The sequence below is a fragment of the Schistocerca nitens genome, chromosome 5, assembly GCF_023898315.1.
Source record: "Schistocerca nitens isolate TAMUIC-IGC-003100 chromosome 5, iqSchNite1.1, whole genome shotgun sequence".
NCBI classification, from domain to species: domain Eukaryota; kingdom Metazoa; phylum Arthropoda; class Insecta; order Orthoptera; family Acrididae; genus Schistocerca; species Schistocerca nitens.
In genome coordinates this window covers 747,863,957-747,878,547 of record NC_064618.1, presented here as the reverse complement: position 1 = coordinate 747,878,547, position 14,591 = coordinate 747,863,957, and the positions used below count along the sequence as shown (strand labels likewise).

Below are 14,591 nucleotides of genomic sequence, written 5' to 3'. Positions count from 1 at the left end.
ACTTTCAGACCCTGGATTGTAAGGAAAAGGATGAGAAAGCTATAATGCCATGTACTGCTCAGCGAGATACTGCCTGTGAGACATGGTGTAGATTTTTAAGCCTGTGTGAAAACTGGACTATCTGAAAAGGTACTAAAGCACTACTTTAACAACTAAAATAATCAATTTTTGACAATATATTGTAATTGGATAGCTAAAAAAATATACCCACCAAGTGGTGGCAGGAGAACACACACACACACACACACACACACACACACACACACACACACACACACACAAAAAGGTTTCACTTATGCAAGTTTGAGGAGCCAGTGGCTCCTCCTTTCGGCAGAAGAGTTGAAGGGGAAGGAAGATGGGTGAAGGAAAAGGACTGAAGAGGTTTAGGGAAAGGGTTGCAGTTTGCAAAAGTCGCCCAGAACACCAAGTCAGGGGAAATTTACCAGGCAGGATGAGAAGGAAGGACTAATTGTTGTAGACTGCACTGCATGCGATTTGAAAAGCTGAGAGCTTAAAGGTGGAAGACAGGGTAATATGCAAGACAGAGATTACTGCTAACTGCCGTGCATGAGTTGATAAGAGTGGAGAGCTAACCGCATTGTACATGATAGAGGTGGGAGTGGGGATGACGAAAAATAGATGGAAGCATCACTTTGCAACCCAATCTCAAAACCTTTCCAACAGCAAACCTGACGCTGCACCCAGCCTTTAACAATTCTGAAAGGCTGTGAAGCAATGTTGGATGTGAGGAATTCTTGGAAGGCTTTTCAGGGATGATTTTGAGGTAGTGGCGATGGATTAAGTTGGGGTTGTGGTCAGAACTGTTCAAGGCAGGGTACAATGTCAGGTTTGCTGGTGGAAAGGTTTCAGAATTGGGTTGCAAAGTTGAAATTATGTCTATATGAACGTAGGTCCTTCACCAAAGCAGCATGATTAAATGCTGGTTTCGGGCTGAAAGTGAGACCCTTGGATAATACAAATAATTCAGGAGGGGTGAGTGCTTTGCACGAGTGGTTGAGAACACTGTACTGTTGTGACTGGTTCTTGTGATTATGAGTTATTACTGGTCTGGGAGGCAGTGGTGAAGGCTGTGGGATGTTAAGGAGGTTGGTCAAGTTCGGTTTGTAGGAGAGAAGTGGTGGTTGATGGTGTGGCTGTTTGGGGAGGCGCAGGAAGGGAAACACCATTGTTGAGGTAATTTACAAGAAGGTGGGATAGCTTTCTGAGGCGAAGTCTGGCATGTTGTTGCATTCTGAAGTTGGCATGGTGGATGATACCATCCAAAGAAACATGAGGGGCAGATAACTGCAGGGTTTTGTAGAAGGCAAGAAGTCTGGTGGAGTGGCGTATAGGTCACAGATTAGTTGGGTAAGTGCAAGAGATTGCTGTATCTAAAAGTGTAAAAGAGCCTGGTGTAGTGTAGGATTACATCCACAAACAGGCACTTTCAATGTTAGGCCTTTGGGAGTAACTCAAAAGGACAAGCAGGTTTCAAAAATCAGAATGTGGGACCTTAGTTTTCACAATGCAAAATCATGTTTTCAATAAGAATGGATGTAATATGTCATGGGTTTCATCATGGCAAGAGAGGACAGTTTGCAGTGTTAAAAATGCTGGGATTGGCAAAAACGAGAGGCAGAAGGTAGAAGTAGATAGAAAAACAAAATAAAAGCAAGGAAAAAATTCGTAAAAATAAGAAAGTAATACGAAAATTGTGAGAACAAACAATGGTTAACAAGAGACAAAGAGTGGTAGAGAGGAGCCAAAATTTTAAAAACTGGGCAGACAGAAAGAGAAAGTCTTAGGAGAAAATGTACACTATTTTGATTGGCAAATAAATTAATGTATGAGACAGCAGAAAAAAATTGATCAGAGACGTTTGGTGAGAAACAAATGCACAAAAATGTGAAAAAGTATCGTCTAGAAACAAGGTAAGTGGAGGGTGGGAAAGAAAATAGCTGTAAAATTTGAAAATACATCACCAAAAGATGATCAGGAGCAGGCCGTGCAGTGTAATGAACTGTAAACAAATTGTTATATGAAAATTCATAAGTAACAGTGGAACTGTTACATTCAAATTCGCAAACAACAATGAGCCCATCAACGTGGATAGAAATCAGTAATAGAAAATATGTAGGGACCAAGTGTTGATTAATTTTGGTGGTACAGACAAATAAACTATTAGACTACTAGTACATAAGGTAGAAAACAGACAACAGTTTGAACAAGACAGACAACAACGAAGACTAACGAGAGTTACATAAGAAGGAACAATGGCCACATGGGCTAATATAATAATAAAAATAACAACTTTTTGACAGTATTATATGTAATTGGAAAGATAAAACAATCTGCTCATCAAGTGGTGGCAGGAGAGCACACACAAAAAGGCTTAACTTATGCAAGCTTTCAGAGCTAGTGGCTTCTTCTCCCAGCAGAAGAACTGAATGGGAAGGAAGAGGTGGTGAAGGAAAAGTACTGAAGAGGTTTAGGAAAAGGGGTAAGTTCAGAAAAGTCACCAAGAACCCTGGGTCAGGTGGGACTTACCAGACAGATGAGAAGGAAAGACTGATTGTTGGGGACTGAACTACACAAGATTTGAAAACCTGAGAGCTTAAAGGTGGAAGATACAATAACATGCAAGATGGAGATTACTGCTAAAACATTATGCATGAGTTAATAAGAGACAAAAGCTAAGTGCCTTTTATCAAACAGAGGCAGGAGGGGGGGGGGAGGGGGGGGGAGACATTAAAAAGAGATGGAAATATCACTTTGCAAACCAAACCCAAAACATTTCCTACAGCATACCCGACACTGAACCCTGCCTTGAACAGTACCGAACACAATCCTCACTTGATCCATCACCACTACCTCAAAATCATCCCTGCAAAGGCTTTCAAGAATTCCTCACTTCCAGCATGGCTTCACAACCTTTCTTTGATCCTAACCTCTCCTCTGCAGAACTCCAGGCTCTACATTCCCTAAAAACTGATAGCTCTATCATTATCCTCATAGCAGGGAATGTTCTACCACTGTGGTTCTTGACCAACAGGAATATGTTAGTGAAGGTCTATGCCAGCTGTCTGACACCTCTACATACAGCATCTGCCATGTAGATCCCATCCCTGTGATTCAAACTGACCTGCAGTCCATTTAAAAACTTCAGGCCCCTCACAAGGACTTATACCTTAATCCATAGAAGTTCTTACCCCACCCAAACCATGAACTCTCACCTTTTACCTTCTTCCGAAGACCCACAAACCCAATAATCCTGACCGTCCTACAGTTGCTGGCTTCAAAGCAGCTGCTGAACATATATCTGCCTTAGTCGATCAACATCTGCAACCCATAGGACAAAGACTTCCCTCCTATAGTAAAGATATCAACCATTTCATAGATTGTATGAAATCTGTGCCTGTCCCACTCCCACCACACACATTGCTTGTCATCACCGATTCCATCTCCCTCTATACCAACATCCCCCACATACATGGTATGTCTGCTGCTGAACATTTCCTCAGTCAGCACCCACCTGATTACAAACCTATGAAACCCTTCCTGCTTACCTTAATCAACTTTATACAGGGTGTTTCAAAAATGACCAGTATATTTGAAACGGCAATAAAAACTAAACGAGCAGCGATAGAAATACACCGTTTGTTGCAATATGCTTGGGACAACAGTACATTTTCAGGCGGACAAACTTTCGAAATTACAGTAGTTACAATTTTCAACAACAGATGGCGCTGCAAGTGATGTGAAAGATATAGAAGACAACGCAGTCTGTGGGTGCGCCATTCTGTACGTCGTCTTTCTGCTGTAAGCGTGTGCTGTTCACAACGTGCAAGTGTGCTGTGGACAACATGGTTTATTCCTTAGAACAGAGGATTTTTCTGGTGTTGGAATTCCACCGCCTAGAACACAGTGTTGTTGCAACAAGACGAAGTTTTCAACGGAGGTTTAATGTAACCAAAGGACCGAAAAGCGATACAATAAAGGATCTGTTTGAAAAATTTCAACGGACTGGGAACGTGACGGACGAACGTGCTGGAAAGGTAGGGCGACCGCGTACGGCAACCACAGAGGGCAACGCGCAGCTAGTGCAGCAGGTGATCCAACAGCGGCCTCGGGTTTCCGTTCGCCGTGTTGCAGCTGCGGTCCAAATGACGCCAACGTCCACGTATCGTCTCATGCGCCAGAGTTTACACCTCTATCCATACAAAATTCAAACGCGGCAACCCCTCAGCGCCGCTACCATTGCTGCACGAGAGACATTCGCTAACGATATAGTGCACAGGATTGATGACGGCGATATGCATGTGGGCAGCATTTGGTTTACTGACGAAGCTTATTTTTACTTGGACGGCTTCATCAATAAACAGAACTGGCGCATATGGGGAACCGAAAAGCCCCATGTTGCAGTCCCATCGTCCCTGCATCCTCAAAAACTACTGGTCTGGGCCGCCATTTCTTCCAAAGGAATCATTGGCCCATTTTTCAGATCCGAAACGATTACTGCATCACGCTATCTGGACATTCTTCGTGAATTTGAGGCGGTACAAACTGCCTTAGACGACACTGCGAACACCTCGTGGTTTATGCAAGATGGTGCCCGGCCACATCGCACGGCCGACGTCTTTAATTTCCTGAATGAATATTTCGATGATCGTGTGATTGCTTTGGGCTATCCGAAACATACAGGAGGCGGCGTGGATTGGCCTCCCTATTCGCCAGACATGAACCCCTGTGACTTCTTTCTTTGGGGACACTTGAAAGACCAGGTGTACCGCCAGAATCCGGAAACAATTGAACAGCTGAAGCAGTACATCTCATCTGCATGTGAAGCCATTCCGCCAGACACGTTATCAAAGGTTTCCGGTAATTTCAGTCAGAGACTACGCCATATTATTGCTACGCATGGTGGATATGTGGAAAATATCGTACTATAGAGTTTCCCAGACCAAAGCGCCATCTGTTGTTGAAAATTGTAACTACTGTAATTTCGAAAGTTTGTCTGCCTGAAAATGTACTGTTGTCCCAAGCATATTGCAACAAACGGTGTATTTCTATCGCTGCTCGTTTAGTTTTTATTGCCGTTTCAAATATACCGGTCATTTTTGAAACACCCTGTATTTACCAACAATTACTTTATGTTTGAGGGACAGACTCACAAACAGATCAAGGGTACAGCTATGGCAACCAGGATGGCTCCTTCCTCTGCCAACCTTTTAATGGGTCACTTGGAGGGGGCGTTCTGGGGTCCATAAGGGTTCAGCCTCTGGTTTGGTTTAGACACAATGATGATATCTTTGCCATATTGACTCATGGTGAGGCTGACCTGTTAAAATTCCTCTCCCAATTAAATTTCACATGGTCCTATGCCACTTTCCTTGATTTTGATCTCATCCTCACCAAAAACCAGCTGTACACTTCTGTCCACATTAAACCTACTAACAAACAACAGTACTTACATCTTGGCAGTTGCCATCCTTTCAATGTCATACAGCCTTGGTATTCAAAGCAAACATATTTGTTCAGATGCAGACTCTTTACAGCAATCCACAACCATTCTCCCCTCAGTCTTCACTGGATGTAATTACCCCACCAGCCTAGTTCAAAAGTAGATTTCCCAGGCCATCACATCAAATCCTGGTACTGCTGATCCCTCTAAAAACCAACTTTGGAGCACAGCACTTGTCATTCAGTATTATCCTGGTTTTGAATGTATTAATCAGCTATTTCAACAAGGCCATGGCTCCCTCAAATCATGCCCTGAAATGAGATCCATTCTGTCTGAGACTTTGCCCATCACACCTAGAATAGCTTTTCATTGCCCTCCCAATTTCTGCAATATCCTTGTCCGACCCTATGCTCCTTCTGCACCCATCTCCCTATCCTATGGCTCCTAACCTTGTGACTGTCTCCCCTGCAAGACTTACCATATGCACTCTCCTACCACTACCGATACCAGCCCCATAATTGGCAAAAAATATAGTCCAAGGGAGAGCCACCTGTGAAATGACAAGTCATATACCAGCTCTTATGTAAACACTGTTCGGCCTTTTACACTGGCATGACTACCACCCAGTTATCAGAATGAATGGGCACAGGCAGAGGGTGTACACTGGCAACACGCAATACCCTGTTGCAGAGCATTTTACCACACGTGCCACCTGCATTCTTCCCCCAGACACTAGTTCCTCAAAACTCCGCAGGTGGGAACTAGAGCTACAACATGTACTTGCTTCTTACCACCCACCTGGCCTTAATTTACATCAATTCCTTCCGTCTCAGCATTTTTTCACAGTAACTACTGCTTTCTTCACTCCATTTTCGTTTTCTACATCTTTCATTTTTCTGACCTGTCTATTTTTCACCACCTCTTCTCCCACCTCTGTTACAAACAATGCACTTAACTTTTCACTCTTATTAACTTGTGCACATTGTTTTAACAGTAGTCTCTGTTTTGCATATTACCCTTCTTCCACCTCTGTTTTCCATCTTGACAAAAATGCAGAGGTCATCCACGTCGCCCGTATAAAGCCCTACAGATGAATGATGGGGCCTTCCTGTTGAAGGAAGTTAGCACAATGATCGCCAGGCTTTGATGGAAGGGGGTTATTTTGATGCTCATCACAGTAAGGAGGATGTGACAACGTGAAGAGAATGTGAGGATATGCCAGCACTGCAATACATGAGGCCACTGACAAGATGCTGTTTTTAGACTCCAATGATAACTTCTCAAACTGTGGGAGGTTGTTTCTCCATGAGATAGCACAATGCCACGAGCTGTTCTGCATGCAGTGTGGCACAGAAGTTAGCGTTGCTGGCTGGTGTGCCACAGGTCCCCAATTTAAACCTGACCACCAGTTACTAATTTCTGTTCAGAATTTTTATTTCTGGAAGGTTCTCAAAATTTTCTTTCTTTTTTTTTTTTTTGTACTTGACTCACAACTCTGATTTCAGATTTGTACCTGATTGTGGTTATGACATGACAATGTCATCTGAACTAATACTAACCCAAGTTGGCCTTAAAAGACTTTTAGTACTTATTGTTCAGTCCATAATACTAGTAGTCTAATTGAATATATCTGACTTGAATAAAATGTGTGGTTTTTAAAATATTATATGAATATTATAAACAAATGATAAACAACGTCAGCAATCGAACTTCTTTACATATTAAAGATACGTTAAAGCTGACTGCCATGCCACGACTTGAATCAAGATCCAAGTATTTGTAGTTACTGACAGCAAAAGGTGTGGGTTTGATTTTTTGTTTTGATCCACTGAACAGTTTAATTTGTCACAAAGTTGCTATCAACAGATGCTCCTTTGCAGAGTGAAAGATTTATTCTACAAATGACCATTGTCGTCATGGTCTTCAGTCCGAAGACTGGTTAGATGCAGTTCTCCATGCTACTCTGTCCTGTGCAAACATCTTCATCTCTGAATAGCTACTGCATCCTACATCCTTTTGAATCTGCTTACTGTATTCACCTCTTGCTCTCCCACTATATCTCCCCCCCCCCCCCCCCCCTCCTGTCCTCACTTCCCTCCAAATACTAATTCGGTGATCCCTTGACACCTCAGAATGTGTCTATCAACTGATCCTTCTTCTGGTTAAGTTGTGCCATAAATTTCTTGTCTCCACAATTCTATTCAGTACCTCCTCATTAGTTATGTGATTATTCTTCAACATTTTTCTGTAACACTACATTTTGAAAGCTTCTAGTTACTTAAATAAAACTGAAGCAGCTTGCATTATACATCCTCTAGCATTTACTCCTACCACCTGGTATTATGGCATTATCTTAGACTTGCTATTTGTTGTAAAATATAAGTATCTGTCCTCGCCTTACTAATTAAAGTTGTTGTTGTTGTTGTGGTCTTCAGTCCTGAGACTAGTTTGATGCAGCTCTCCATGCTACTCTATACTGTGCAAGCTGCTTCATCTCCCAGTACGTATTGCAGCCTACGTCCTTCTGAATCTGCTTAGTGTATTCATCTCTAGGTCTCCCGCTACGATTTTTACCCTCCGTGCTGCCCTCCAATACTAAATTGGTGATCCCTTGATGCCTCAGAACATGTCCTACTAACCGATCCCTTCTTCTAATCGAGTTGTGCCACAAACTCCTCTTCTCCCCAATTCTATTCAATACCTCCTCATTAGTTATGTGATCTACCCATCTAATCTTCAGCATCTGTAGCACCACATTTCGAAAGCTTGTATTCTCTTCTTGTCCAAACTATTTACCATCCATGTTTCACTTCCATACATGGCTACACTCCATACAAATACTTTCAGTAACAACTTCCTGACACTCAAATCTATACTCGATGTTAACAAATTTCTCTTCTTCAGAAACGCTTTCCTTGCCATTGCCAGTTTACATTTTATATCCTCTCTACTTCGTTAGTATGATTGTCAAAAATTCCCATCTGTTTTTATTTCTGGATTCTAAATACAAAAATAACAAATTTGTAAACAAAAATCACTAGTAACTGGAAACAAAAGAGTACAGCAAGTTCATAATTATGTTGTTCTTACCTACGCCAAAAAATAAGGGACATACAAATACAGCTGTCATTGGTCGGAAACACTGCAGCAGAAGTGGTAGCATACAAGCTCTAAATGTAAATTCTTCAGACAGCGGGGCCACAACATGGTTTCTTAGCCATATTAAGTTCTGTGCATTCGCCAACCAGTACCTCGGCTCTGAAAACAACCAAAACACAACAAAACCAAATTACAATGAATTACTGTTATACAAATGTATTTTTGTTCACAATAAGTTTTTATGTCGAAACTTTCTGGCAGATTAAAACTATGAGCCAGACCAGGACTCAAACCTGGAACCTCTGCCTTTGCGGGCAATTGTTGCAACTACTGAGCTACACGAGCACAATTCACAGCCCACCCCCAAAAGCTCTACTTCTGCCAGTATCACATCTCCTATCTTCCAAACTTCACAGAAGTTCTCCTGTGAAACTTGCAGAACAAGCAGTCCTGGAAGAAAATATATCGTGAAGACATGCATTAACCAAAGTGGAGTGGGGGAAGGTAACAGATGTACTGATGGATGTAAAGCTGTGAGGGTGGGTCATGAATTGTGCTTGGATAGCTCAAGTCAACAGAGCACTTTCTCACGAAATGCAAAGGTTCCAGGTTCGAATACCCACCCAGTGCACAGTTTTGAGCTGCCAGGAAGTTTCATATCAGCGAGCGCACACTCCACTGCAGAGTGAAGGTTCATTCTAAAGAATTATTTGTTGTTTATAAGTAATTAATCAGCAACAGAACTTCAGTGAGTAATAAAAATAAAAAGTCAGAATACATTGAACAGCTTGTCATATACTGTGCACTGAGAAGCTTCATCATCATCTTTGTATCCAATAGCTGTAACTGCTATTCACTTTCAAACAATGGGAAGTCCAGGTTGGAATGTCAACAATATTTGAAAAGGGTAGATTGTTACTCACTCTAAAGATGACACGTTGAGTTGCAGAAAGGCACAATGAAAAGACTGTTACACACTGAGCTTCAGGCCAAAACCTGATTTAGAAAAGAAAAGAAACTGCATGCGCGCACGCCCAAGAACCCATCCACCTTACAACCCCCCCCCCCCCTCCCTACACACACACACACACACACACACACACACACACACACACACACACACAACATTTTAACACAATCAGACACTCATCATCATGCACACATGACCACTGTTGAATGGAAACAGCAATCCAGAGTGGGTCAGGGAAGGGAAAGGGTTACCAGCTTGTGGACAGGAAGAGAGAAGAACATTGTATGGTGGTGCATGCAGGGACTAGATGACAGCAGGACCAGGCTCAGCATTGTGAGGCTGTGGGTGAAGGGGGGATATGAAATGGGAAAGGGGAGGTACAGAGAAAGGGAAAGATCAATAGGGGGCATAAGCAGAGGCAGCATGCAATGAGCATGAGAGGATGTGAATTGGGAGGAGATGACAGGACAGGGGATGAGGGGGTGGAAACTGACTGGATGGATGGATATGATGGTATGGATGCATGAGAGCAAGGTTTTCAGCACCTGTACGAAAACAGATTGAGATGAGTGTCAGTAAAATACACTAAACAGAAGGATAAAACAGCACAAAAAACAAAGGTGACAAAAGTTGGAAAGCTGTGTGTGTACCTGCACAGAAACACGGAACAAAGTATTGCGTCAATATTAAACCATTCACTACCAGGAAGAACGTGGCATAAGGAGCTAAAACAAGACAGCATATGGATATGGCTGGCTGACAGCAAAAATAAAAAAGGAGCCAGCCATGCTGCAACACACTAAAACCTTCAGCCTAAAAGTTTAGGCCAGAGTCCAGACACATCACAAAACTTTAAAACCTTAGTCACACTTGTCTCGTCATCAGCTAAAATTAGAGGGCAGACTCCCACCAATATTTGCTGCTGCCCTAATATCACAGAATAGAATGCATCCTGTTAAAATATGGTGGATAGAGATGTGCACCCAAAAAGCACCACAAAACTGGGGATCCTATCACCATGGTAAAAAGCTATATGTGAGAGGGTAGTGCCCAATCTGAAGACTTGTGAGGGTCATTTCATCCTGTCTGAGCAACTGGGTAGTTGACTTCAAAAACCGCAGCTTACTGGGCATCACCACTAGCCATTCCACATCCCACAATTGCATACACTTCCTGTGTAGAGCAGAAATGACAGTCTCCAAACAAATAGGACACTGTGCAACATCCTGTCCTCTGCACACCTCCATGGCTGCCCAAATTAGCTTGTTCATTTCTCCATATCCCTACATGGCCTGCCACACAGCCATATAGTTGGTTATATATCAGCTGGGACAACTTCTCAGCTGGATACAGGTTCTGTAACGACTGTGAGGCACTAAGGGAACTGGAGCAGATAAGAAACTATTTGCCCCAAATACGAAGCATCTGTTCCAGTGCCTTCATGATTGCGTGGAGCTCTGCTGTGAAAACGGTATTCTCGTCAGGAAGGCGAATCCTGGTGACATTACAGAGCAGCCAACGGAATTCCCTTGTTTGGAGCCATCAGTGTAAACTACTGTTAAACTGAGATGCACATCCAAAATGTTAATAAATAGATTGGAATGTAAGATCTGGTGTACTATCTTTTTTCGGTTTAGTCAAGTATAAAATAAGTCTGGGTCTCTGGAGGAGCCAAGGTGGAAATCTGCTCCAACCTCAGTTTAAAACATTAAGACCAGCCACAGCCATCTCTAAAAGGCAATCCTGTGTGGGAATCCCATAGGACCTAGTAGCTTGTTGCTGGTTACGAAAAAGCCATGCCTGTGGAAGCGGAGCAATGGTACGGTATGCACGTGTGTATGGTGTGGACAGTTGTTTCATATGTCTGGCACACCTTAAGTAGTCGTCGCCTTATATTAAGTGGTGGTTCACCAGCCTCCATACACACTTTGTATGGGGCTTGTTTTGAATACCCCAGTGGCAACTGAATCCCTTCGTGGTGCACCACATCCAACATCTTTAATCAAGGTCTCACAGACCCATACACCGTGCACTCATAATTGAGCCGAGATCACACAAATGCCCTGTAAAACTGGAGCAGACAACCCCTGTCTGCTCCCCATGTACTGTTTTAAGATATTTTCAGATACTTACAGCCTTAAGTGACGGTTTTCCCAGGTCCTTGAGATGTGGCAACCTTATAGTCAAATATAAGGCACAGAAATCTCACTGTGTGTTTAAAATTAAGAACAGTGTCCCTCATCCTCAACTCAGTAAAGTTTAAAATGGAATGAGAAGAGTTAACAAACATTGAAGATTTACTTGCAACTTATGTGTTGTCATTGTAAGGCTTGAAGATGAACAAAACCAAGAGAAGTCATCCACAAACAAAGAAAACTGGCAGGACTTTTCACTATTGACGTAATGGTATTAATAGCTATGGCAAAGACAGTCACACTTAAAACACTACCTTGAGGGACACCATTCTCCTGCTCAAAGCGATCAGACAGGATGTCACTGACTCAGTATCGAAAATACTGTGGTGAGAGAAAGGACCGAATAAAAATGGGAAGACAACCAAGTTAACTCCATTTGTGAAGCTGTTCGAGGATAAGATGCTTCCAAATAGTATTGCAGGCCTTCTCAATGTCAAAAAATACACCTAGAAAGCGATGCTGGTGCAGGAAAGCCTGTTGTCTACCTGCCTCCAGGAGGGCCAGATTATCAAAGGTGGAACGATACCTCCTGCTGTTTTTTGGGCTTTGCTGGAGCCGGAGTACGAGTGGTAATATCCATGGTGGGCTTCTGAAGAGCCTCAGCTGTTAGTGGTGCCTGGTGCTCTCCCAAGTTGGTCGCTGTGCATTTGTCTGCTGTTTGGGGAGGGGGGGGGGGGGGGGCTACTGGCTCTGAAACACCTGCTGCTTTAGAAGTGCACTCGCCACTTCTGTTTGTGTAGAGGCATTTGCTGTTGGAGTAGGTTTCTGAACCATTGACACAAAAGATGTAGGAAATGTGGGAGGCTGCATGGACTTTTAGATCTTTTCGGCCTCACCATAGGGAATACACTTGGTTGTTTTTTATTTCATGTACTTTGCATTCCTCTAGAAAGATTCTACAGTCCCTACTTCAAACAGGGTGATTTACAGAGCAGTTGATACATCTGGCTGGAGATGAGCAACTAACTCCTTTATGAGCGGCCTTACCGCAGTTGGCACACATCACTTCGCCTTTACTTCCTAGGGTTGTATGCCCAAAATGCTGGTATTTAAAACAGCACATTGGATTTGGGACATAAGGCCTTACATTTAGGTGAAGAAAGCCTGCCCTGACTTACTCTGGGAGTTTGGGGGTGTTGTAGGTAAGAACGAAACTGAACATTCACAATTCCCTCCGGAGCCCACTGACTCTTCAGTTGGTAGATCAACTAGGTCCTTACATGATACCACACCTTTACTGAAGTAAGAAGTGCTGTGGAGCTCTGTATTGTGGCATATTTGCTCAGGCACTTAGCACTCCATAGGTTAACAGCTTGTCAGGAACTTGAAGCTTCAGCCAACAGTGTCCCACTTTGCAACCGCTTTATAGATTTTAGAGTTCTGGCAATTCCTTTTAAGCCCTTCTGGATGTAGAAAGGTGAGACTTTCTCGACACTTCCTTCTTTCCTTTTTATTACTAGGAACGCATTCTGATTACTAGCCTGTGTTCTGTTACTCTTTACTGCCGTGTACTGCCTTACTCTTGCATCTGGAGGGGGCTGGCTACCTTATCCCTCTAATTAGCTGGGGTTTTAGTACTTCCAGCGGCCCACCTTTCTCGCTGGGAGGAGTAAAATAAAATTTTGGAGGACCCATTTTGGTTCCACAAGGGAAATAAGGGTCCACTCAGACAGAGCCCTGCGTGCCTGAGTAAGCCTTATACAACTGAGATGTGGCAGGTTTCCCAGAGGTTGCCCACTAGTGACTGTTCCATCTTAACAGCCATGCATCTCGTCGGTGCACAGCACACCTCGAGATTGAGGTTTTTTTTTTTTTTTTTAAATAGAGGTTTTCACAGTTCTCGTGATCCGGGTGGTCAAGCCAAGATCTCCATTCCCTGTGACATACAACGTTCCACTGCCATACTGCACAGAGGTTGCTTAAGCATGCCCAGAGCTTATGGTGACAGAGGAGTGGCGGCACTGACCAATCCCCAACTCAGGAACACTGGGGTTGCCAAGCCCTTACCCAGCAAATGAATGCTGAGCCCCTGAGAGCGGGGGAAACTGTTTGATGAACAGTTAGGTTATTGTAGGCTGAGGCCAGGATAATTTCTGGAGCATCTACATCTACATACGTACTCCGCAATCCACCCTACGGTGCTTGACGGAGGGTACCTCGTACCACAACTAGCATCACTGGGCAGTGTTGTACGGATAACTCCCTTCTGCACAGTTCAGAAAATCTGGGTGTGGAGGGGAGGATCCAGATGGCCTGGATTGTGAAGCAGCCACTGATATCAAGCATGTTATGTTCAGTTGCATCCTGTACCATAGGGTGGTCCACTTTGCTCTGAGTAACAGTTCGGCAGTGAAAAATCATCCTGGTGGATGGTTGGTTGGAGTCAAACAATACAAAAAGCTGCACAATGATTGTAACAGAGCTGATATATGTCATGACCGCTTTCACAAGTGGTCCGGCATCTGATGGGGTAGGATAAGCCAGTGATAAGACTGGAATAAGAAGTGCTGGGTGGGTGGACTGAGCAAGTCTTGCATTGGGTCTTCCACAGGGATCATATCCCTGTGGCAACGGTTGGGATTGTGAGTGGCATAGGGATGGACTAGGATGTTGTGGAGTCTGGATGGGTTACAGAACCCCACTTTAGGAGGGGTGGGGGAAGTATCTTGGGAAGGATGTCTCTCAAACCATGACTTAAAGATAGATAATCAAAGCCCTGATGAAGTATATGGTTCAGTTACTCCAGTCCAGGATTGTATTGGGTGACAAAGGGGGCACTCTTTTTTAGTGGGTTCTTGGGGTGGTGGGAGGCTTGGAGGTGTGTAGGGATATGGCACTGATCTGTTTGAGGAGTAGTTCTGGGGCA

The 14,591-nt window shown here is 43.5% G+C and overlaps 1 protein-coding gene across 3 annotated transcripts in view; it reads right to left on the bottom strand.

Moving 5' to 3' along the window:
* Positions 1 to 14,591, bottom strand: part of LOC126260143 (CAAX prenyl protease 2) — a 147,181-nt gene that overhangs the window by 77,590 nt on the left and 55,000 nt on the right. For all 3 annotated transcript variants that reach the window (XM_049957394.1, XM_049957395.1, XM_049957397.1), the window contains one exon: positions 8,552 to 8,719. In XM_049957394.1, the coding sequence (XP_049813351.1) occupies positions 8,552 to 8,719 (168 nt within the window). The remainder of the gene's footprint in view (positions 1 to 8,551; positions 8,720 to 14,591) is intronic.